The 26459-nt window shown below is 40.2% G+C and overlaps 1 protein-coding gene across 2 annotated transcripts; it reads right to left on the bottom strand.

The window, feature by feature from the left end:
• Positions 1–23: 23 nt before the first annotated feature.
• MYLK3 (myosin light chain kinase 3) lies at positions 24–23726 on the bottom strand. 2 transcript variants are annotated; one of them, XM_074913713.1, is made up of 13 exons: positions 23073–23726; positions 19568–19658; positions 17204–17639; positions 13807–14369; positions 11993–12098; positions 10781–10874; positions 10381–10490; positions 9015–9156; positions 7279–7349; positions 5651–5779; positions 4407–4559; positions 2422–2554; positions 24–1777 (listed from the first exon to the last, which is right to left on the bottom strand). In XM_074913713.1, exons 1-13 carry the CDS (start codon positions 23583–23585, stop codon positions 1706–1708), a joined length of 2613 nt encoding a protein of 870 aa, XP_074769814.1. In that variant the 5' UTR covers positions 23586–23726; the 3' UTR covers positions 24–1705. The 2 variants fall into 2 exon arrangements, with proteins under 2 accessions (XP_074769814.1, XP_074769815.1); XM_074913714.1 differs by lacking the exon at positions 23073–23726 and adding an exon at positions 20643–20708.
• Between the last annotated feature and the right edge of the window lie 2733 nt (positions 23727–26459).

Here is a 26459-nt window from a genome sequence, read left to right as displayed (position 1 = left end):
GGTGTTAAACCAAACTTGAGGAATAGACTTGTTACACTTCAATGGAATTTATTAGTATTAATTCAGAAATATACAGACCAATTAATATAATCACATTTAGCATGCAAAACCACTGTAGAAGAAAAACATGAACAGAAGTGGGCCTTCACAGAAGGTGATAACATTGTCAAGATTATTTCACTTGATTGCAAGATTATTTCACTTAATTTTTCTCTATCTCAATTGTGGAAATGCTGCAGAAGTCCAGAATTCAGGACTATGCAAAGTGAGAAGCACCAGAGTGGAAAAGATAGCTAGACTAGAGCAAGCCAGTCTTACAAACCTCTTTATTAGCAACTGACACTTTTGCCAATTCAAGGGACATGAAAGTCCATAAAGTTAAAGGGAGCTTTACAGTGGTTTGATGTCTTTGCTGGAACACTAGTTTTAGTAGTATTAACTTCTGGTTTTCCTAAAAGCCCATCCAGCTCACACTGAGTTTTGCAGAATCTAGAACAAGAATGAAGGAAACCATGGGTTTAATAAATAATACTATACTTTCAGCTGAGAGCTAGCGACTCCAACACTTTATACATCAGGAAAGAGTTTAAAATCCAAAATAAGTTAGTATTGTGAAGAAAAAATGTTCAAGAGCAAGGTGAGGAAAAAAGGGCTTCAACCTCCTAACTAGGCTAAAGGCAGAGTCTGGCAGCACACCCTTTTGCCTGCCACTGAACAGCAACAAAACCTGTTTTGCATATCACACCATATCAACTTCTCAGACTTCATTAAAATTGTCAGAGGTGAAAAAAATCCTCAAACTAAAACTTACAAAATTAAGGGCTGCAGTCCCAGCCAATTAGAAGCACTTACAAGTTTTAAATACATATAAAACAATGTCTGAAATCTCTTCTTTTCTGGGCAACTGAGGTTTTTTTGCATAGACCTAACAGTCATTAGGCATTTTTTATTTGTGGCAGTTTTAGCTAACTCCTTCCAAAAGTTCAATTAATTCAGCTCTATTCAACTCACCATAAGAAAAGGAAGCAATGGACTAACTGAAGTTGCTTCAAACCAGGATTCCTTCTATTTCTGAACTATGCAGTGACTATTTCTTAATGGAAAGAGTAGAATAAAAAAGGCCCAACAAACCAAAACCATTAAACTCTGAGTAGCTGCACTGAATCATCATGTTTGGGGGGAAAAAATTTAAACTTTTTGAAAAATTCACAGAAAAAAAGAATATCCAATCTTTTTAGTTCTAAGTAACAAACAGCCAAGGGAAAAATTGTGCCACTGTTGTGGCAGTGCTCTAAAATTGATGACATACATCAGTCATGAAGAAAGTCTTTAGATCCCATGCTTGGTGTGAGAAACCAGAAAACTGATGGAGTGTTTTCTGGTTTTAACACATGGACAATACCCTACCCTGCGGAATCAAAACCTTCAGCAAGAAGTCAGCCCTAATAACAACCATTTTTTCATCACTATGTACAACTACTAAAAACTTGTAAAAACAAACAAGGCAGCTTCTGCTTCTAGAAATTATTTCAGTGCCTCTTCCTTGAGGTACTTCTGGAACCTTAGCACTAACACACATAATATTTGAGGAGAACAGACCCAGAACCTTATATTATAAAACAAGGGTAAAAATTATTGGTGATACTGAGTCCTTCTTCCATGGCTTCATGTCCAGCTCCAAGAGTGGTAGATACTTCATACAAGCTTATGCAAGCTTGACAGACATACTCTGAAATCTCTTCAGCCTGTTAGCAGCAGCCACCACATAAAAATGCTTCTGTGAACAAAACAGAACAGTCCAAGTGTGAGTACAACTGAGGTAAAGGACCCTTTCTGTAGCTGACATGGATTTTTCTTCTTGATAAATCTAGGCACCCACACCTTGCACAGATTGCAGTGCAGAACAGCGTTGTACTAGGGAACCACTGATTACTGCAGAACAGACTGATGGTACTGTGAACTTCTGCAGCATTATTATGAATTGTGCAGCAATATGTCTTTAGATTATGTATTTTTTTTAAATGCAAGTGCAGAAGCCCATGACCAAACCACTGGAGTGCAGGAGTGGAAAAAGTGTAAACCTCTGGTTTAACTCCTTGGCAAGGAATTACAACTCTCCAGTGACAAAAGGAAAAAGAAATGGTCCTCACTGAGTTTTCCTCACATTCCACAGACTTCTTTGTAATAAGATCACTGTGTTCACCTTTCAAGATTGATTATCTATAATCCAGTAGAGGCTCCAATAGAAATTCTTATCTCACTTCATAAAAAATTTAGTTCTGAAGGAGCATGGGGTTATCAGAAATGTCCTGAAGAGTTCTCTCTCCCCACACTTTGACTCTGCAATGGGAGGCACAAAATTGCCTTATGTTGTGCTGATCTTCCCCCTGGAAGTAGATTTGCCAGACTATGTCCATTTACCTTCCACTTTCTGTGAGCCATGTAACTCTGCAGCAACAACTGGGACTTCAGGCGAAGTTTGAACTTCTTGGCTTTGGCAGGTAGATCATTTAACCACTCATGCTTCAGACACTGCGTTGCGCTCATTCGGCAGCTGTGGGAGAGGAAATCTGCCATGTAAATCCAGCTACCCTCACTGCCATTTTCTCTGTGCCTGTGCTCCTCAATATTACTGATAAAGAACCTGCCTTAAATGAACCAACACGACTGGAGATGCTGTTCATCCCAGTGCACAGGATCCGAATGACATCCTGCACTCACCAGTCTAGGGGGTGAGCAGTGTGAAAACCTGCTGGTGAGTCTGCAGTGGGTTGACTGAGCTATGGTTAAATACTGTATTTTGTCTTTTTATGGTTTGGTTTTGGGTGTGGGGTTTTTTTCCTTTGAAGAAACAGCTGTACAGGTTCATCAGTTTATGTATCATTTTGTTATGTGAAGGCAGAACTTTGCTAAGACAACCAGTGCATACAGAAAAATAGTATTTGTGGTGTTACCTGTCTGTCCTAATAGTGCAGGCTTATTCTGTGCCTCGTATTCAAAAAGCAGTTGTCTATTCACCTAAACTTGAATCAAGCTAGGCATACATTATATCCTGACATTCAACAGTGGGCTCAAATGTGAAGGGCCATCCAAAAAGCTTTGAGAAATACATTGCAATAGAGGAAGTCTTGGGGGAGGGGTGTTGAGAAAAAAGAGTTTTGTTTGCCTTTTTTCAAAACAAAAGCCTACGTATGCCTAACTCCTGCACTTTGTCTGAGCTGTCACTGAAGATGATGAAAAGATAAATTCTGCCTGCTCACACCTGATTTCAGTAGTCAGGGGAGACGGGAACAGATCTTGCACAAGGCCAGACCTACTGTCCCAGCATGGTAAAAGTGCCCAGTCTGTAGGAGAGCAGAGGCGTCCATATACTGTGTGAACAACTGGGCCAACTGATTGTTGCTCTTCGCATCTCACTGACAACACTCATTTCTTGCATAGTCATTGCATTCACAGCTTCTAAGCAGACTTTGCATAGTGTCCCTCTGGACTCCCTATTCCCATTGCCTAGAAAAAAGCAAACTTTACAGTCTCCAAACATTACAGTCTTATAGCAAATCATCATTACAGACAGAGAAAAAAACCCTTTATTGTCTCCTGCTGGCAATATGCTAAAGTTCAGTTTATTCTTAGCTTTTCATATGACTTATGGTTCAAAATTTAATTAGTACTAAAACTGACTTGTCTGATTTAGGTAATGATCTGGAAGTTATTAATATTCCAAGCACTCCTCTGAATTCCCCTCAAACACCAATCTCTTACTGTATGCATCATTCCTGGTTTGATTAGTTTTGTATCACTACTCAGCAAGAGAAAAATTTCTCTGCTCACTTATCCAACCCCATAGCCACGGTGTGACATCAGGATCATCCTTATTCGCTCCTGTTCTGTATGTGCAATCACTTATTACTGTGGAGCCAAGACTGAGAAGCTACATGCAGAGTAAAGTTCCAAACATTCCTTAATATCTACCAAATGCATGTAGACCACTTTAGAAGAGAACAATGCACATTTTCACAGCTGCAGCTTCTGTTTATCCTCCATGGTATTCAAGAGACATTTTTGCAATTTGTGGTGGGGCTTGTGAGAATCCAAAGTAACAATAGAAATAGCTTTTGCTCAAAAAAGGAATACTAAACAGATTCCTACATGGCAAATCCTTCCAGATCACCTCTGTTCTGCCCGTACTGATGCTACTGCAGAAAGCACCTTTCTTCAGCCAAGGTACACAGATATTTTCCTTTTAAACAGGGGCTTTTGATTCAGTGAGGAACTGCCCAGCGAGCACCGATACAGCATCCAAAAATGTCACATAGTAAGTTCTCACTGTCGGCTGCAATCCAAACAGTTGGTTAGTAGGAATTTAACATCATTAGGTGCTATTGTCCTCACGATTGAAGAAATACCTTTTCTCCTTCACGAGCAGTCTGGAAATAAAATCTTTAGCTTCCTCTGATAGCTGTTCAAATGCTTCTGCATCAAAATCCCAGCTGCAGTTGACTACATAATTCATTGTCTCTGCATCAGTTTCTCCCAGGAATGGGGACAGGCCACTAAGCCTTAAAAAAAAAAGAAAGAATAGGAGGGAGATGGAGTAATTATATGCAAGATGTATTTTTCCTTCTACAAATTCTCTGCTTTGTAATTGTTGTTAGCTTATGGAGAGGAAAGTCTCTCAGCTGTAGGGGTGTTCCACTTCTCCATCCCTGCCAAGATAAGCCAACAGTTTGGAGCAATAAAGCATTGTGATGTTGGTGTTACTCTCTAGCAGTTCACTCTGCTACGTCAGGGAGCACTGTTAATAGATTCCCCAAGGAAATTAATTCAGTGGGGATCTATGTACATACTTCAGTGATTTCCCAGCTAGGAAAGCTAGGGGGACTCAAGACCTTTCCTAAATCAAAGCCCATGCCCATATTTGGCTTGATTTAAACAATTCTGAACAATAGCATACTTTTTTCAATTAGTCTCCAACACCAGATTTATTGCTGCAGTCATTTATTACTTCATTCAGTTGGGTTTTGGTTAACATACAAATTTAAAACAGAAATGTATTCAGTTCACAGAAAGCATCTGTGAAAGATTCTGGGATGCAAAGTCAGCTCATCAGAAGGCAGACTTTGAACAGGCAAGCCATCCATGGTGCCATTCAGATATCCAAGAAAAGTTTTAGCCCTAGTTGTAACATGAAATTTTTTTCAGACCCATGGCCTAACAACCAACATTAATTCCTCTGTGCAGATGTACACCAAGTTGAAGCTATTGAAATGATCAGATTGCAAATTTGAAAACCAACTCAGGCCCTCAAAAACACAATAAAAATGAAAATTCTGACGTGCTTTGGGCAATTTTGAGTAAAAAAAAGTCCTGACTCATTTTACCTTGCTAAATAAAGTGGTAAGGAAGAAGAACATAAGGAAGAACAACATTTACATATTTATTGAAAGGATTATCTGTTGTTTAGAGACTTTCTATGCACAGTGAGGTGCCTTTGCATTAAAAGCTGATATTTTTAACAAAATTAATTAGGAGGAGTCACAGCCAGATGGGCTCAGCGGTTGCTACATTCCTGCTCTGCAGATACCCTCCACTGGCGTGTTCTTGCAGAGCCTCTGGTGCCATCACCACGACCCCTCACAGGGTTACTCACAACATGTATGTGATGACGCCTACACTCCACATGTCCGTTGGGAAGGAAACAAAGTCATAGTTCACCACTTCAGGAGCCAAGAACTCTGGAGTTCCAAAATTAACTTTCAGTTTCTCACAAGGTTTGTACCTTTACCAGAAAGAGAGACACATCAGTGCTGAGAGCAGGCTGGGGAACACATCTCACCTTTGTAAAAAACAAGGCATGGGTTTTTGCCATAGAAGCATGGCAGAGCAAGCACAGCAGACTCCCCAGGCAGGCAGGACAGCATCAACATCTTTAAAGAATAAATTTGTGAATTTTGCTATGACTTCAAGTGACTATACCATCAGCTATCCCTTTGCTAAAGCAAAACCAGAGGGAAGACCCAAGGGCAATAAAACCAAAAAGACCTGCAAAGACCTCCCCCAGAGATGACAGCAGCTTTACTCTCTGCCAGGCTCCACAGGATGTCCAGCATAAACCAGATGAAGTGACTTCCATTAAAAAGGGTTTGGAGAGCATTTGCTTAGTGGGATGTACCTAGCTATAGCTCAGGGTAAAGGTCTGTATAAGAGATATGAGCACAATATAACTGCTAAGGTGGACTCTGAAGAGGATTATTTGGGCTTGGTAACTTTCTCCTACAGGGAGAAAGTTACTCTGTTCTATTGCTTAAAAGGTAAAGGTTACAGAACTGCACCAGTAATAATGGTCACTGATGGCAGCTGGAGTTACAGAGAACAAACCATTAAAGCATTGTTTTTACATCTCTCTCTCCTGAAGATCTTGTTTTCAAAACTGCTTTAGTAGAAGTTTGCATCTTTAGCCCCCCAATTTAAAAGAAGCAACCAAAAAAAAAAACCCAAACCCAAAACACCAAACCACCCTTGATGTATCAATTTCTGTTTACATAAAATACTTCTAAAAGATAAAAAGGCCTTGGACACATACATACAAACATGTAGGTACATATATGTATAAATGTACCAAGTTTTGGCTTAAGAAAAACTTCAAAGGATTTAGAAAAGAAATAGAAAAATGTTGATTTTCTTGCTGTTACACTAACGGGAGTCATTCCTTTTTACTCTAGGGGAATAGACTCATAGTCTCACAGCTTTCCTTTAAACAAACTCATGTGAGCAAAGTAAAAGAATGGGGGAAAGTTCATACTTCTCTGAGGGTTGCCCATTTCACAAGGGATGGCTCAAACATGCACTTGTTTTTTCCCATCAATCAACTTATTTAACTAAAGAGTTTAGCAGATAATTTCCACAACAAGAACCTGCACAATAAAACCCATCAGTCAAGAAGTCTGAGAGCCTTCATGGAGTCCCCAGAGTAACAGCTCTATATGGGGAATCATTCTGAGATAATTAGAACAGCAGTATAGCTTTATCCAACAGAAATGTTATTTGAAAAAGCAATTAGATAATTAATGTACACAGCAGAAAACTGATGCCTGCAGCAGCATACTGCTTAGTCCATTCACATAGCAGAAGTACTTTACAGTCACCAAAATACATACCCCTCCCCCTGCCAAGAACTACCAAAAACACACCAGAGGTTTGGGGGTTTAGTTTGTTTGGTTTTAGTTTGGGTTTTTTGTGTGGTTTTTTTTTTAAATAAAATCATAGCTGAACTCTTACCTCCTTGCTAATCCAAAATCAATAATCTTAATCTGGTTTCCTGTGCGATTTACACATAATATGTTTTCAGGCTACACAAAGGGAAGAAAGTATTTTGAGTTACACATGACTGTTTGAGAGAGAGATCTAGCAAAATAATATAAAAATCTCAGAGATTTTAATAGTATTTTTTAGTAGAATACTTTCTGTTCTATTCCTATTATGGGAGAGTAGAATTTGACTGGCATACTGAGTTAGTGAAAGGTTTGGTTTTGGACTTCCCATAAAGAAGTTTAATTTCTGTTCTTGTTTGACAATATTCCTCTATTTCACCATAGATGGCGAATGGATTTTGAAATGGAAAGGCCCCCCTGTGTAAAACAGTCGAGTCAGTCTGATGGTTGAGGCATACCCACTGGATTTACTCCTTAAATATAAGAGTAGCTCCACAAAAAGCCACAAGAAACACGTCAAATGCATCCTTTGGTTTTCCCAATGAGAATATTTTTTCAAGGTGGGAATGAAGGGGTATGATGGTGTCAAGTTTGGACTGAACTGCAGAACTGTCTACAGGCCAATGAGGTCTAATATCAAGGCACTGTATAAACAAGCAGAAAAAAAAACCAGTCGGTATTTCTCTTCAAAAAGATCAATTGGGGCGTTAGGAAGTCATGGTCACTTTACTGCAGTTCAGATTCAGTTAGTAACAAATACAAACAATAGGAAGATGGTTGAATAAGTATTTGAATACACTTAGAAGGGTGTAGGGAGAAGTGGAGGGATGAAATGCTGGGGTTTCAACCCCAATCCCCAAATTAAGGTTGACATGTGGGTGATTCCCACAGCCCTTCCCAAAGGGGGGTGAGTTTGCCTTTAGGCTTCCCTCCAGGGTGGGCTGACCTTGCAGACAGAGCCATTGGGTAAAGGAGCCCCAGGTGTCCCGCAGTGAGTAACCCAAGGTCAGGTGTCCCACTTGGGGATGAAAGCTGGGACCCCTTGCAGGCAGGGGCAGTGTCTGTCTGTGAGGTGGATGCCCTGTGCAGAGTTCCCTGTTGGGGAAGGACCTCCCGCCTCCCTGGGACTGGGCTCCAGGCAGGTCTGGCCTTTCTAAACGTGGGCTGTGGAGAGATTCAGTGTGTGGCTTCCTTGGTCTTATGTATTTGGTTTGTTGACTCGGTTGTCTCCCGTCCCTTCTATGGGAAACCGCATTTCACCATTTATTCCACCCATTGTTGGTTGTGGGGTGTCGTTGTTGGGGTCAGTGGGATTGATGTCGATTATGTATAGTCTGATTGACTTGTTTGTACCCCCAGCGCTCACCCATATACTGACCCTTTTGTATCAAATACAACCTGGTTATTGATTCATCTTTATGCTGGCTGTGTCCTTTATGCTAGGCCTAATAATTGGCAAAACAAGGGAAGACTGCAGACTTTCTTAGCCAAAGAGGATTCTGGGTGTGGTTTTTCATTGATGACAAAAGGGCATTGTTTAATTCCACACAGAATGAAAAGCTTCTGATTTGGGAGAGGCAAAAAGCACAGAATCCTGTTCATTTCACTATTCTAAGCAAGCTACCAATCAGACGTTGAAAAAAAAGTAATGAATCTCTAGAGCTCCATTCATTGTGAGTACTGCACTAAGTCTATTCTTTTATGACATAAGTCCATGAAATGAGAAATTACTCTTGTAATTAGAGACTCTGTGGTGGTCCAAACCATAGCATTGCTAAAAAGCAGAGAGTATGGAATACTGACCTTCAGATCTAAATGGAGAATATAATGCTGGTGCAAGTAGTGGACTCCTTCACAGATCTGTTTGGTAAACAGGACTGCATCCAACTCAGTTAGATTGTAGTTTTCATCTGTGATCCGGTCAAATAATTCACCACCATCAAGACTAATATTTTGACATAGAAAAGCGTTAAAAACCCTAAAATCCCCATTACCTCAATTTATTTCCAAGTCAGGAACTTGGGCTCTCTAATTTAGCAAGGCTCCTAAGAACACATCCAATATAAAGTGTATCAGTAGTCTCAATGACTTCAAGAGACTTATTTCTGAGTGTGAAATTAAATATCAACCTGAGTTAGGGGGGAATATGTGTCAAACCCAAACCCATACAACCTGCTGATACGATTTTAATCGGATTTAACCTGGAGAACCTACAGGGAGTTCCAAAGCATCCATTACTTGCCCACTTTATTAGTCTAGAGAAACTAAGTCTTCAATCTATAAAATTTACTAAATTAAACTTCTCAAACTGAAAGCTATTTTAAATGAGCTGACAACTGAACTTAATTATGCACAAAAATTAAGAGAAAATTACATCAGATGTATAGCTCTGACAAGCTTCTGCAAGGTAAAAACTTCAGGTATTAATTTCAATGTACACATATTTATATTTACTATTTCATTTTGTGTTGTTTTTTCTTTCATGTCGTTAAAAATTAGTTCTGTAGTAACTGATTTTAGGTTATAAAACTTCAGGTTTTTGTAAAGTAATATGCCACTACACAGAAAGGCAGCAGGTATAAATCATGAAATCTCCTTTTTGTGAATTCCATATTTGATATAGATCAAACTTCATATTTAGCTTCAAATGGGGAGGCATTTTTATTAATCCTAAAATTATTCAAAGAAGGCAGACCATGCATATAATTAATTACCCTCCTACCTTCTTTATCACTTTACTAATTCTACTTAAAACACCTCACTCCTCCCTCTTGTCTGTGTCTCCCACCTTCACTCTCTCCCTAGTATGAGATTTTATTTACCCACACACTTTTATGGAATTCGGTAGCTAGGGACAGAGTTGGGGCCTGTAAGTTAAACTTAAATGAAAAATGAACCATAGTGAAGTTCTGTTCATTAACAATCTTGTAATTTGCTTCATACTCTTAAAGATAGCTGCCTTTCTCATCATTTGCTTAAACTGTAACCTTGACAAATACATAATTTTTAACCTATAGAAACTATCTTTAAAGCATATATTTTTTTCCTTCTGAAAATTAAATCAACTCTCCCTCAGGCTAGGAAAACCACTCAAGTCTTGTCTGCACCTCAGAATTATCACTCTCGATTTCCCAAACATCTGACAGTTCCTGAGATAATGTAAACTTACTATTCCATGATCAAAGTGATATTATTCTTGGCTTCAAAAGCATCATAAAGCTGGATCAGATTCACGTGATTTAATTGGTTCATGACATTAATTTCATTTTTTACTTCCTCCTGAAAAAATAACAAGTTATCAAAAAATAAGCAAAATATGTTCCTTAAATTCCAATCTATTCCAATACAATTATTTGTAAAACCTAGTAACAGCTATACCACATTGGGCAGAAGGTTTAATCATGTGACAAAGAACACATTAAGTCCAAACTGCTACTTACTAAGACAGATTTTACAGTATTTGATACTACCCAACGACAAGTCGCCCATATGGGTCAGTTCAGGGAAGTGGTGATTAAGGTGCTTGCAACACAGCCGGGTTTATAGTGGATTCACAGCAACATAGTTACCCTCTCTCTTGCTCCTTTCACTTTTATGATTTTGGCTGCCAGGTTGAGACCAGTTGATATTTCCGTGCACTTGTGAACTTGCCCAAAACGCCCCCTGTTGATACCAAGGAAAAGATGGGAAACTGGCTTAGCACAGCTCACTGCAGAAACTTTCATACAACTATTCTTATCGTTGATTAAAAATAGCACAGTACAAAGTGAACAGAATCAGGTGGCCAGCAGCATGAATCTCCTCTTTCTCTCAGCTTATGAAGGATTAGTTTTATCTTTCCAGCCAGTTGTTCAATGCTTACATTAAAATATTATGCCCCCTTCGTATTACTACATTTCACTGCGGTATGATGACCTGATGATATTCTTTTTCGGTTCTGTAACTGTACCCACCTGCTGTCCTTCAGTGATGCGTTAGTGGGCATATTAACAAGGATATTTCTGTCCTGATCTCATAACTTTTTAAATTACTATAAGACCAGTAACTGTAGCCACTCCACAGACTGCATTTCTTGCATGTTATAAATTCTCCCCGATGTCACCCAGATATGTTACTACCCCTTGGGATGATTTCTAAACATCATCTTCTCTGCTATTGCATCATATTGCTTATACTTATTAAGCCATATTTGTACTTGGATCAACGTGCAAATCAAACCTTCTTGTCAGATAAGTAGGAATACAAGAATACAAAGACTGAAGCAGCTGCAGACTTCCTATGAATTAAAACTAAACATAAGGTCAAAATAATTATAACTTCTTCCCTAGTTTTCTTTAATGCACAGTTCAGCATGGAAAAAAGATTTTGGAGGCGGTCTGACCTAATGGGTTTCACTAACTTCAAATGCTCAGAATCTGTCTGCCTAAAGGGTACAGATTTTTCTCACGACACCAGCTGAGGCCAGGACAAATGCAAAAAAATCATCCAAGATGACAGTCAGGCATATGAAAATGAAACTAGGGCAGAAACCAGCCATCTAAGGGACTTCACCACACACACACACACCAAAAATCAATAGAAGGTTGATACAAGGAACCCAGCAACTATGACAGCCCTTGAGAAAGTCTCAAGGATGAACCTGCTCACCCTGGCTGCAGTGAGCTTGTTCCTGTCTCACCCACACGCACCCTGGGGCTGTCTGAAGACGGCTCTAGCTCTCCAGCTAACTGCATTTCTCCATGCCTTAGCTGCTGTACAGCATTAGGGACAGGGATACTTACCCCCCCAGTACTTCATGATGACACACCGAGTAGCATGTTGTCACCTCTGTCTGCTTGACACTCACTATGCGATGGTCGAAAGGAGCCGGAGGAGAAGGGCTGTCATCTAAAGAGGAGACAAGCTGGTCATTGGGGTGTTTCTGCACACATTGCTGCACTCTATCACCTCCCTCACACCAATGATGTCAATTCGCAGGATATGCACATCACCTCATGTTTCCTAAGCGTAATGAGAAGTCTCAAATACCTTCTATGCTCCCAGTATCCACAGCTCCACAAAACCATACTCTTGTGCTCCCCCCATGTCCAGCATTGCTGTTCCTAAAGAGATGAACCCAGTTTCCCAGACTGGTATTGCTGATGCAGCCCTCGGTGCTTCTGTGAGCCTCTAAGGGAGAAGCACTGGGGCCAACACAAACACCCGGACAAGCCAGCCTCCAGCTGCTGCCAATGCAAACACTCAGAACTTTATACTAAAGCACACTGCCCTCTCTCCCATCTTTTCTCTTTGCTTCATGTTCCTCTACCACACCATCATTTTTTCTTCTGGAATTCTGACAAGCAGTGAAGTATCTGGATAACATTAAGCTTGCGATTCCTTCGCTACTTTTAGAGTGACGTGCAAGTAAAATAACCACTGCATTTGCAGCTAGCTGTAAGAAGGGAGGTGCTGAAAATATCAAAAAAATCACTCTGTTACTTCAAGTGAGGGACTTTTATTGCTAACACCCTTTTAAGAACTGAGAATAGGATCCCACCTCCTGAATCTCAAGCCTGTTTTTTTTAAACACAGTAAAACCACTGGACACCTTCAGAAGGTCAACATCTTAGTTTAGGCATTAACAGAAGAGGTCACCTGAAAAAAATACCTGGAATTTTGGAAAAAGTTACGTTTGATCTTTTAATCATTGTATAGCAGATGGAAAGACCAACACAAATACACAGCCCTGATAAACAATGACAGTTATTGGGAAAATCAGGAAATTTCTCCTAGCAGCAAGATTTTTGCAGACAATGTCCAGCTTAAAGCTGCAAACATTAACAATACAGCTATTAAGTTTAATCAGTTTGTGGGAAGCTAAATCAGTTAACAATGATACACGTAATGTCCAAGTTTTTCTAGGGTAAAGCTTCCATAAATCTACTTTTGGTGTCCCCCATTCAAAGCAATTCTACAGTTAATCTCTAGATATCTTGGGCTGTGATTTAACATGTATTCACCTCATCTCCAGCCAGTGCTGAGAAAGCCAGATCCAGGTCAGGGCATCTACCCGTGTATGTACGTTCTGGGACATACATGTATTTATGCTGCCAGGAGAGAGTACTCTCTGAAACAATGTGATCAAGTGTTCACACAGTAACTGAGAAGAGATTATGGCCAATAACACAACAAAGACCACAGCAAGATACTGCTCCTGCAGTACTTTGCTGCTCACAGGATCTCTAGTCCATAGTTGCTAAAGCACACCAGATTTGCACACTCTATCTTAAGGAATAAATGCTTAATGTAAAGAAAACTGATTTTTTCAAAATTACTCATACTTCTTATTACATATATTCTTTACCCAATTTTATTTTAAAGAAACTTTTTTTCCCAAAACACACTTTAGAAGAAAAATTACTATTAAAAGAATTTATACAAATGTTAATTCCCATGTTATTTACATAGTCCGAGATACCCATGGCAAAATGCTCTTGAACTGTAACACACAGGTGGTCTGCTGAGCACTGCCCCAGCTAGTATTGTGTATAGAACACAGGAGTAGCACAAAATCCTCAATGTAAGTTTCCAAGAGCAACTGCAAGCAACTTACCAATGATCATTTCATCCTGTGTGGGAAGCTCTTTGCAAGCTTCCAATGATTTAGTCTTCTCTGTTGCCATTCCAGTACACTGACGAGCATCATTTTCACTTCTCCCTGACTCAGATTCTTTCCTCTCAGAGTTGGTATCTGTCAGGGATTCTTCTGCTTTTACTGTTTCTTGATGGTTTTTCACTTCTACACCCACATCTTTCACAGGCTCCTTTGCAGAGGTATTCTGTGAGGTTATGGGCTTCCATTTTAATTCTGATTTCTCTTCAGCCTTTTTACCTGGTTTGGGCTTGCTCAGTAATGGCTGTTTCTTCCCTGTTTGAGTTGCAAGTTCATTTTGCTTATTGTCCCCTTTCACTACTTGATTTGGCTCAGTGCTGATGTTTTTAGGACTCTGTTGCAGTTTTAATTTGTCAGGCAGCTGTTTGACTCCTTCTACTTCTGCTGATGTGGAGGATACAGATTTTACTTTGAGACTTTTAGCTCTGTGATCATTTAACTTTCCTTCCTTGGTCATCTCAATCTTGTCTTTCATTTCAGTCATATGTACATTGATGGATATCCTGCAGAACAAACAATTGATACGTTATGCAGATGACTAGCTTTGCTTTTGTAACTTTGTGGGGTAGAAAAATCTATAAGCTTCCAAAACCAAATTTCTACAGTATTAAAGAAACCTAACCCTACCAATCCTCTTCTGAAATACAACACTAGGTGCACCAAAAAGCATGCTGATGCTTATTCTGTGTCCTCATCTGTGTATATGCCTGCCTTCTGCTGAACACAAAATGTCTCACACTGCAAAGCGTTAATCCCACATTTGAAAGCTTACCCACTTTTTGCAGCTATTACAGTTGGTCTAACAAAATACCACTCATCTGGGCAGAGAGGGGCTAGTGATTGCTTTCACAAATTACAGACTGATTAGCTAAATGGCTGACTACTCATATGGCTCTATAGATCCAAAGGCTTGCATCCATCCCAGTCCTCTTCCAGCTGGCTGACTTGAATACTCAAACATATGTGTTTGTCTTCTGATGGGACAGCATTCTTTCCACAGCCTTCTGTTAAAAATGTAACTTTCATAAATGCTCTCACTCCATCAATACTATTTTCCTTGGCACTCTGACTACTGGAAAATTTTTATGGGTTTTTTTTCCTCTTGTGTTGCCTAAAAAGATTATGGGTTAAAAACAATTCTCTATGCTACTAAAATCCATCAAAGACATTGTGTGATAATTTTTGAGTCGACTGTTACTGCTCCAACTGTCACGAGCACACAGTCCAATTTCAGTGAGGCTGAATTGAAACTTGTGAAGTTGTAAAGTAGATTTTTATACAGCAGCAAGTAAAGCATATTTCTGATGTCTAGGAGAGAATGTACCTAATTTTTGCAAAAGTTATTGCCTCTTTTGTTGGAGCAAAAGATGTTATAAAAGAAAATGTTTCTGCTTTTGCATAACAAGAGTCTGAAGTTTCTCATTTTCTGCACCTTTAACACCCTTGAGCTGTGCTATGAATCTAAGCTCACTGAAGTGAGCTATCAGAGCAGCTGAACACAACTCTGAGCAAACACTTCCACCGCTATCTAGACAAGCCTGACCTCGCCAGGACTCTTGGGCATTTCTCCAAGCAGGGGAACACAATGTTCTTTTGATGCTTCCGTGTGGGCTTACAGACTTCATTAGAAGTTGCATTCATTTTAGAGAGGCATTTACTATCCTCATTTGACTTCACAAAAGCATAATCAGTACTCTGTGCAGGAAGGCTGCAGCTTCCCCTGGGGTTTACTCTAGGTTCTGCCTTGCAGTTATCTGCCCGCCTCCCTCCTCCCCAAACCAAAGTCTCTGGGGCTCAGACAACCCTTGTCCAAACCAACCAGCTGCTTCAGAAGCTGCTGCCTATCTCCAAGTTCACCACCTGGCACATCATGATCAACCAGCACTGACTTCCGAGGAGTAACAGCAACTGTTCCTCCAGTGCTTCACAGACACCTTGAGCCATCCTCAAAGCACCGTACAGGCAGAGCCCTGGCAGGCACCTGGGATGGACCCACTCCAGCTGGTGAAGCACAGTGCCTACGGCCCACCAGCCAGAGCCTAAAACCCACAGGGAAAGCACAGGGAGGTCCCTCTGGCTTCAGTGTTGTTACAGCCACCAGCTTGGAGGCAACTATGACTGTAAACTGTAGACAAAGTTGTTCCTGAATGTTTCAATAGAGGCCACAGTAGTGAAGGCTTCTACCTTCTCCTGCCACATCCTTACACTCAGCCTCTTACGAGAAAAATATCCCAGTGTGCCAGTCTTCACAATGACCTCTTTCCCTCATGTGCAGGCATCAGGACAACTTTCATTCATTTTGATAACTTATTTGTCATTCACTTTTTAAAAAAAAAAAAAAAAAAAAAAAAGTCCTGTAATCCCAGTAGACACCCATTGCACAGAAGGATTTAAGTGTCCCCTCTATATTCACAAATACTGCTACAAATTCAAAGTTTTAAAATTAAAGTACACATACACAGAAGTAGTGTTATGTTGTTGTCTGGGCTTCAGGCACCGATTTGTACACACCAAAAATGGGGAAATTCCACATTAAGTAACGTATGTATATATGTGTGCGTATGTGTGAGTGTGTCTATCACCCATATGTACACACATACACATAAACAAACAATTTTATATCCACCAGCCCAGACAGAGAACCATGGCAGTTAAAATCTGCCACAGAATTTCTATCTGTTGGCACTTGGTAAGGGTTTTTTGGTTGTGGGTTTTCATTGTGTGTGGCTTTTTAAAATTTAAAAAAATGGAATGAAAATCAAATTCTAAATAAATAATTCAAAAGGAAATGGATTATGAAATACATTATAACATACCTATATGAGGAAAAGATTAGGCTAATTGTTCATTTATTAATCTCTATCTGGGCATATCTTTAGGTGACCAAGGCATAAAACACACCCACAAAACCACTGAGGACAGCAAACTAAAGTTGTTTAGTTTTGTCATATACTAGTAAATATCTCAAATTCCTTCCCTCCCAGTTACAGAAACAGAGGAGTTGGAAAGGACTGAGTGGTTTATAAACATCCAACTAATTTAGCTACATAGAGTGGTCACCTTTCTATCTCTTACACACAGAAGCTTCAATCATATAAAAAAATCCCCCATTCATCTAGCCCTCTGACTCCTTGGCTTCATAGGAATTTACAGAGAGCCCTTGCTGCTTTGAGTTCTTTGCCTTAACCATTGTGGTAAGGTCTCACCACTCCTACCCTAGCACGGCTCTTTCCCCCCTGGATCATGTTCAGCAGGAGTTGCCTCCTTTAATGACCCGGCCTTTGTTTTTCCATTCTAACACGTGAAATGGTTTCAGATCACACAGCAAGGCCATTACCTGGTTCGTGTCACCTCACACCCCGTGTCAGATATAGCCCGGGCTGTGGAGGGCACAGCTTCCCGAGACGCCGCACTCGACAGAGGTTTGTTTTCATACTTTCTGAGCTTCTCATGAACAAGCGGCCTGTGGCACTCATCTAGGCGTGGGACTCCGGCCGTATCATGTGCTTTAGCAGGAACATTTTGGTTGCCTACATGATCTTGATTTATGGAGGGAAGACCGTTGTGTTGATTCAAAGCTTTGACACCAATGTCCTTTTGCTGTTGACAGCTCTTAGAGTTCTGTGTTTTGCCAGCACCTTCTACTACTTGCTGCTGCACTGTCCTCTCTTTAGCTTGCGGTTTGGAGTCAGCTTTGTGGGCTACAGCACTAGAAGCATTCACCTTCTCACATGCTCCCTTGTTTTCATCCAGCTTTTTCCCACCTTTTGTCTCTAAATAAAATAAGCCATTAATAAAAATATCCTTGACAAAAGTGACAGCAAAACAGGGAGGTAATGAAGTAACCCACCATTCAAAATAACCTATGGAGTTATGTACATCTGAAAAGGTAGCAAGAATCCCCTGAAAGGTTTAAAATCCTTACACCAGCAGGCTTGAGACAGCCATTATTAATGTTTCTGGCTTAATCAGAGGTTTAACTGCTCTGTTGGCTTTCCAGCAGTGTTACAGATTTAATTTGGATTTCCATAAAGCAAACAAAAGGCCTGCATGGCTCCAGCTCACTGCATCTAAAATCTGAAATCACTCTGTGGGTAAATATAATGGGTAGTTCAGGCACTGCAGATCCATTCAGGAGCCCACTGAACCTGATACACCCTCTACCTGATCAGAGGGGCTGAAATGCTGGGGTTTCAACCCCAAGCCCCAAATTAAGGTTGACATGTGGGTGATTCCCACAGCCCTTCCCAAAGGGGGGTGAGTTTCCCTTTAGGCTTCGCTCCAGGGTGGGCTGACCTTGCAGACAGAGCCATTGGGTAAAGGAGCCCCAGGTGTCCCGCAGTGAGTAACCCAAGGTCAGGTGTCCCACTTGGGGATGAAAGCTGGGACCCCTTGCAGGCAGGGGCAGTGTCTGTGTGTGGGGTGGATGCCCTGTGCAGAGTTCCCTGTTGGGGAAGGACCTCCCGCCTCCCTGGGACTGGGCTCCAGGCAGGCCTGGCCTCTGTAAATGCTGCCTGTGTAGAGATTCAGTGTGTGGCTTCCTTGGTCTGATGTGTTTGGCTTGTTGACTTGGTTGTCTCCCATCCCTTCTATGGGAAACTGCATTTCACCATTTATTCCACCCATTGTTGGTTGTGGGGTGTTGTTGTTGGGGTCAGTGGGATTGATGTCAATTATGTATAATCTCACTGACTTGTTTGTACCCCCAGCGCTCACCATGTACTGACCCTTTTGTACCAAATACAATTTGGTTGTTGGTTCATCTTTATGCTGGCTGTGTCCTTTATGCTAGGCCTGATAATTGGCAAAACAGGGGCAGAGACACGCTGAGCAAGGGACACTGTGTCCAAGGGACACTGGGGCTTGAGACAGAGGCTCTTGCATTTTCCACAAAAGGACAAGAAGGTTCTTCAGCAGGTTCTTGTGACAATGGTTGTGAATATTAGCAGTGAAAATTTCTAGGGTAACTTCTTTCAGGATTCAGCATGCACAGGTCACTGGCAGTCAATATTAGTTAACAATCCTAAACAGCTTTTGAGTCAGCTTTATTTTTAGCACTTCCTAAATGATGAAGCTAGAAGGGGGACTGCCCATAAATTTAAAGGATTCACTGACAATTTGAAGACAACAGCATGACAGGGCCTGCTCAACATCATATTCGCCCCTGTTGCAACTCCACAGGCATCAATAATGGACACAAGAGGGCAATGCCCTGACAGATGTATCCTAAATAGGAAACTAGCCCTGACAGGGCAATGAAACTTGCTGACCAAAAAAAGATATTCCCAATGTCAACATGTCCCTTTTTCAGAGAGGGGGAGGAGGGATGGATGGTTCAGATGTGTTAAGGGAAAATAATTTATCAAGTTTGTTATGTGATATTGCCACTACCTTCGTGGTATCTCCAAACAAGTATGGCTCTCAATTCAGCTCACTCTAATTCCATAGCAAAAAAATCCCTGTGCAGCCAAAGGTGCTGCTTTTAGTTTCTTGATCTTCTAGCATTTTGTGGGGTTTGAGTTGGGGGAAAGATCATCTTGCAGAGGAGGTGAGAAAAACTATTTTCCCAGTACTGGTGGACAAAGTTACTCAATTACATTTGAGTAATTCAGGTAGTGGGAAATAGCAGGCTATTAATTTCCAGTTCGTCTGCTGCACATTCTAGAGTCAAAGCTTGTAGCATTCCTGGAGTGATACATACCTTCCAGAGGATTCTTGCTTTCAGTTTGGGTTCCTCTGTTACTAAGCACATGCTTAGGTTTTGCACCACTCTCCTCAGGCTTATCTTTGGCCTAAAAATGACAAGGGAACACAAGAAGAGCAGTTATGGCCAAGAGTGTTTACTTCCCACTAGGCTCCTTCAACTGTGTAGGTATTCAGACTCTGTAAAATGGACACTAACACCTCTGGTCTTCTGGATTTTTAGTTACTGGTGTGTTTACTCCCTTCTTCCAGTCTCTCTCTGCTTTTTCAGACAGGCATACTTCTAAAACAAGACGACACCGAGTAATACATTAGCTCACTGCTTTCCAAAACTTTTGACTGTCAGAGATTTTGTCTGCTGTCCGCTTTACGCACATTGATTAAAAGCCATGACATGTGAAACATAAGAGAGATTACAGAAAGATGACACTGTATTTGTCTTGCTTTTTGGCTGGTGACTGACTGAAAGATAAGCAATGTCTCTGAAGATATCAATATATTTGTCTCAAGGCATCTAAAGATTCATAATCTGAGCTATGATAGAGGTGATACCAAAAAAGAGCCTCTAGCTTTACGGTAACTCTTGTGTATGTACTTGACATTATACATGTCTCCTTTGGCATGGTTAAATGTGACTTTTGTCTTTTAGAAGCAGATTTTCAAGCAAATTTCTTCCTCCAATTAAGAACACACAGAAAAGGGATATTTAGTAATAGCATCACTGAACACTTCATACAGTAATACATCTGAAAACAAATTAAAACTAAATATTTAGCAAAAAAAACATTACACAAAAATAGGAAAAGGTGTAACATATTTTTGGTTGGCATATAGTTAAAATCTAGTGATAAGCAGCCTCCTATCCTTATCTCTACAAACAAATAATCAACATTTAAAATATTTCTGTAGATAACTCTGATTTGCAGGAATCTTGTTAATCAGCCCCTACAACTGTTAGTAAAAGCAGTTAAGGATTTCATGCTCCAACCGTATAGATTCCACAACAGAGCCCTCTCACATCCCCCTTCTCAAAAACCAAAACACCCAGAGTAAAAGCAGTAAAAAATCATTACCATATTTATTACAGCTCTAAGCAAACTTGCAACAATGACCAGAGAGAACATTATTCTTGCAAAATCCTACGTGCAAAGAAAGCCTTGGATAACTGACAGTTTAAGGTTGGTGGGTTTCTCCGTCTGTTTGGTTTTTAAGTAACAAGTTTGAGGTTTGGATCCTATGGAGCTCAATTCATAGTCTTTTATTAATTTGACTCCAACCCTGCAAAACTTCTCCCATAAGCATTTCCATGGCATCCCTGGAATGCTGTCATACCATCAACAAACAGCTTCACCCAGAAATGAAAACATGACCTCTCCACTCCCATTCCATACCGAGTAACCTTGCACTAAGCCAGCTCCTCGATAAGCCGCGCACTATTACAGAACAGCAAATGCTGGAAACAAGGTAGCTAATTTTTTGTGTGTGCAACCCCTGTGGAGCTCTTTGGACATGTCTATACTACTATCACAAAACAGGCTGTGAAAGCTAAACCAAAGGTAGCACATGGCTCAGCACAAGCTAATTGGGTTTTAAATTTACCTGTGTTTTGTTCCACGTTACCCCAGCTAGGTCACGTACATATGCTTCCTCACTAATTCAAGCCTAGATCAAATATCACTCAGCAGCCTGTGATCAAAATAGACATATCTTAAGGTCTTACAACCTTATGCTCCAATTTCAAAAACTGTTCATAGCCAGAAACAAAAAAAAGACCAAAACAATGATGGTCATACTGCAAAACTGGAGTTAGTCATAAAACTCCCTGCTTGCCCAATACCTATTGCTTGTTCTACAACAGAGGCAGTGGTTAGAGCCTGGGACACAGACCTCCACCCCATCTTAGCCCACCAGGTCACCAACAGCAGGTCATCTCACCTCTCAGTCTGTATCTACCTATCCATAACACCTGGATGAAGTTCTGACCTCCTTCAATCTCCTCTTCTGCAAACACTGATGAGGAGGCAGTCATAGTAGCTACTTGACAGCTAATTCTGACAGTATGCTAAAAGTCCCCGTGAAACAGTCTTTCAATATGCTTCACATCACCTCCTTTTATTTACATCCCTCCTCACCGCTTTTTTGCACTTAGAAACTGACAGTCTGGAAACTAAATTAATCACCTTTATAGTGATCTTCACCTGGCCACTGACATACTGTGCACTGCCAGTTCAGGTCAAGGTGTAATCCTGCGGAGGACCATATTTGTTTCCAGGCGTTTTGCAGTGATAGCAGGCAATAACTTGTAGCAATGCAGCTTTAACCAAAATGTATCAAACTCTTCCATTTCTCAAAAAAATCTGTAGAACTGAAATTGGAACTGCAAATACAAGCTTAATCTCTATCCAGAATTAAGATTGATGCCTAATGTATGATTTTATTTTTTTTTTGTCCTCAACACTAATGGAAGCTCTCTATAAATTTTTCTCTCTCCTAACACTTCAGCTCGTCAGCCTCTGTCACTTGAAAAGAGAGGAGAGCACTCAAAGCCTAAAAAGGTACATTAGCATCTAGCATTGCCCTGTTCTTCTAAAAGTTTAGGTGTACCTTTCACCAAAACATGCTGTAGTTTTGGTGAAAAATACTTGGATTAAGATGCCAATGGACTTTTTCCATTTGAGCTAAGTTCTTCTTACCATAATCACACCTCTACATACAAGGAGATTCTTGGAATGAACAAACCTATTCCAGTGTTGCAGTTTCTCCCCATGGCGGGATACAAGCCATAGTGAAAACCAAAAACTCCATTAGCTAAAACTAAGGCCAGATGCCTGTACTTCTAAAAACACAATTAATCAATTCCAAAACACCATATCAACTACATATTGGTCCTCCCTCACTGTCCTCAAGAAATGCTTAGGAACCAGTATCTAGGAACTTGCAAACACAACAATTTGATTTGAGGAGCGAACAATGTCGATGGAGTTGGTAAAGTCACAGTTCCATCATATAGATAAAGACAACTTAGATGTCTAAGGACACATACATCTGCTCAGTAATATCACCATAAGTCAGCATGGGTTTTGGTAACCGGCATTGTATCAGAGCTCATGATCAATCCAGAAAACAGAAGCTTCTTTCAACAAAAAATGCTCCCAGTATATTACTCATACTTTTTACTGGGGCCTCAATTTGGTCACTAATTTGAATGACATTGCTGATCCTCAAAAGCACTGGTAAAAACTGAATTTCCTGTTACAGTAGCAATCTACTCCTTTATAGGATTGCCTGGCACACTTTGAGAACCTCAGACATAAAACTGCAAGGCATGTTTTGAGCCTTGGTCTCTGCCTTAAGAGCCTTGCAATTCAAAGGTCACAACAATAACTGTAACAGCAATACTGAAAGGAAATCCTGAATTATACATCATGCAAAAAAAACAGCAGGAGAGCCTAAAGCCCTGCTACATCATAAAGAAAAACAGAAAGAACAGTAAAAAAACCAACCTCAAGAAGGATTTCCAGCAGACTCCCCTTCTTCCAGGGCACAGTGCCTCTAAGAATAAAATCCACTACTTTAGAATTTTTTAATACTTCTCCCACAAATGTAATAACTTTATCCAGTGTATCAACTCTTTTCTCTATCTTTGCCAGCCTCTCCTTATGCTTCAAGGCATCTAGCTGGGCAGCTTTCACCAATTTCAACACTTCTGAGCAGATGGTCTGGATATCAGCCTGGTTAGTGCTGTCCGATACCTTTAGGCCTTTTTTCATTGCATCTGTCTCATCAGGAGCTGCTCGGGATACTGTTAGCATGTTAATGCCTTTTTCAACATCATCAATGCCTTTGTTAACTCTCTGCAGTTTGCCTGTCAGATCTTCTTGGAAATGCAACAGTTTGTCCATCTTCTCATTCAAGAGATTCAGTTTTTTGTCCATCATACTTAAATTGTTCACTTTTGGAGGCTGTAACTTTGTCAGGGCATTTCCCTCTGCAAGGTCCAGACTACCCGCAGACATTCTGTCCAGACAGCAGGATGTCAGATAGATTAGACTGGCTTTTCATTAGTCGTAAATTAGAAAATGAGGATCTGAAAGTTCATCTTTACCTATTCCTATACCAGACAAGCTCACTTATTGGAGCCGCTAGAGCATATCATGAAATAGCTACTGCACAAAAGATTTATTTCTGTGTTATCTATTCCTTACTGTGTGCTTTCAATGATGGAGGTAATTTGGCACCAGACTGTATTTTCTTGGGCCTCTTTGACGTCACAAACCCATTTAAAATTCTCTCTCAAGTGGCTGTTGATAGGCAAGCATCTTAACAATTGCCAATGCATGAGCAAACCTCTGAAGGGAGAAGGATTATTTTTACAACCAGTTTTAGTTCTGTGACAGTGAAAAGAACTTGCGAGAGCATTTCTCTTCATTAGACAGGAAAAATATAAAAGTAAATTAGGTGGCCTTGTGCTAAGGCCTGGAAGAATTCAGCTTTGTAACACGGATGCAGAGCACCCAGCACAGACACAGGGTGTGCTTTTTAGGTCGGCTGACACTTGAATTTAAAAATAGAGTACAATGACAAGGATCTGAAATACGTATCTAGCACCAGCATGTCTTTGTCAACTGAAACTTCTAAAATTAAATCTTTCTCCCAGCCTATGAAAAGGAACAGAGCAAAATAAAAAAAAAAAATCTTCATGAAGACACAGCAGAATTAGTCCAACTATTAGCAACAAAATTATTAAATCATAAGTCCTATTTAAAGGATTTGTTACTGACTTGTTTTCACTTCTGAATCACAGGATGTCTACTACGAAAATTACAGTCAGTAGAGAACAGAAAGATAATCACTTCATACTTGCACAGCCCCCACTGCCACCGTTCAGAACACTTTAGGAACGTTAACGAATGGATCCTTACAATATGACACAGAACGAGAGTCCGTCCTCCTCCACAGAGGATGAACTGCAGTATCAAGAGATAAAGCAGATTGTCTCACGCCAGACATGACACTGTGTCAAATGACTGCATCTAGTTCTTCCAGGTCCCTTTTTACTGCTGTATATATGTAGAGCAGGGGGAAAAAGCAGTGGGGAAATCCTGCTGTCACAGCAGTCCTGGTGCAACAGAAAAATGGAACCACGTCAAAGCCACAGGCTTTGGGAAGCAGAGTATCCCTTTGCCTCCAACTCCCTCAATTTTTGGAAGGGGCATAGGGGAAGAAAGTATCATTCTTAAAGTGAATTTGCTGTGTGAGATAGGACATTCTAGAAAACAAAATCCTTCCTCTACACAGCACAGAGTAGTAGCTGCATTCAAATTACCCTCTCAAGAAGATGTGTCATCCTTGACACTTCTGTAAGATAAGGTTTTCTACCTTTACAATAAAAAAAAAATAAAATTGTCCACCAAGGCCACCAAATAATTATACCTGACCTGGTGGTTCTGTGGTATTTAGAGGCCAATAACTGACTTTACAAAAGATACTAAAAGCTTTAAAACTTGGAGCATTTATCACCTTCAATGGAGAATCTGAATACCAAGCAATGACTTTAGAAGAAAACTTGGCCTGTGAAAGGTGATGGGTGTTGGCATTTCATGCCATCTCATACTCCTGATTAAAAAGTATTTTAAAGTTACTGTTATTTTCACAGTGGTCTGGGATAGTATGGCATCAATTTTATGATATCCCATATAATCTTACTTCAATAATCAAGCATACAATGCAGTAAAATACATAGCTCTATCTTGAAAGTATAGGGCACTGGCAATAAAAGCTTTGCAACTCTACTACTGCATCTGAAGAACCAGAGTTTTCAGCCAAATGCTTTTAAGTAATTAATTCTTTCAAGCCTACAAACATGCTTGATGACAAATAATCAAAACAGCTAAAATTCTTACTAAATCAAGAGTACTAGCTGAATGTTGTCCTCTTAGGGACAAAAAGAAGGTAGAGTTATATTGTTATATTTAATTAATTAAGATTGTTATATTTAAAGTCACACAACTTGCAGCAAATATTTCAATAAGGAAACCTAACCACAGAAAGCCATCTGCAGTTGCATACTTAGAACTTAAGTCGCCACCACCAGTGTGCTATTACAGGCACAGCATGCACAGTCGTGAAACAATGCAAGTATAAAAGTGCACAACTGGCCTCTCTGTGTGTTTGTGGGCAAGTGGGAGTCTTTTGAAGTCTTGAGCAACCTTCTTATTTAACAGCTGAGAGCAAAAAGCATTAATACTGTCCCATTGTAATTATTCATAAAACTTATTATTGTTATTATTCATAAAACTTATTTAATCCTCCTCACATACAATGAACATGCTGTGTAAAAAAAGGGACTTGAAAAAAAAAATCTCAGAATTTGTATTAGTTTACACAAGCAGACTTGCCTGACTGCAATTCAAGGGGCACAAACCATCTCTTCCTCCTTCAGATTCAGTCACACACAGTGTATTCCAGCTGTATGGAACAAATTTCATCACCTACTACATACTCACACAGCACACCGAGACGTGCAAGGTAACACACTATATAGAGTTCTTGCTACACGCAGCACATATTCCTTGCTAGTGTTGTCTGAGGTACATACAGGGAAGATACAGCCAAAACTGCCTCCTACTCAGATACAGCTGTTTGACTTCACTACTTACATCATGCTGGGCATCCATGAGCAACTGCAAAATTACAGGTGGTATGAAGGATAGGGAAGAAGGAAACCTCATGTGGCCCCTAGTGAGAAGTTTTAAACATCTGCCACAAAGTTATTAAGGCCAGCTTTTCTTTTTGCTTTTCATTTCCTCCTCTCTCTTCCCTTTTGAACTGCTGGCAAGCACACAAAAAGAAAAAATGGCTTCAATGGGTCTAGTTGATTATTTTGTCTT

The sequence above is a fragment of the Athene noctua genome, chromosome 9, assembly GCF_965140245.1.
Source record: "Athene noctua chromosome 9, bAthNoc1.hap1.1, whole genome shotgun sequence".
NCBI classification, from domain to species: domain Eukaryota; kingdom Metazoa; phylum Chordata; class Aves; order Strigiformes; family Strigidae; genus Athene; species Athene noctua.
This window is presented reverse-complemented; position numbering and strand designations above follow the sequence as displayed.

Coding starts and splice junctions, on each gene's coding strand:
- MYLK3 (XM_074913713.1), bottom strand. CDS start 23,585: ATGTCTGCGGGTAGTCTGGACCTTGCAGAGGGAAATGCCCTGACAAAG. Junction 14,370..17,203: donor TGTGAGGTGACACGAACCAG/GTAATGGCCTTG, acceptor TTTGTTCTGCAG/GATATCCATCAATGTACATA. Junction 2,555..4,406: donor CTGCTCGTGAAGGAGAAAAG/GTATTTCTTCAA, acceptor CCTCTCCCACAG/CTGCCGAATGAGCGCAACGC.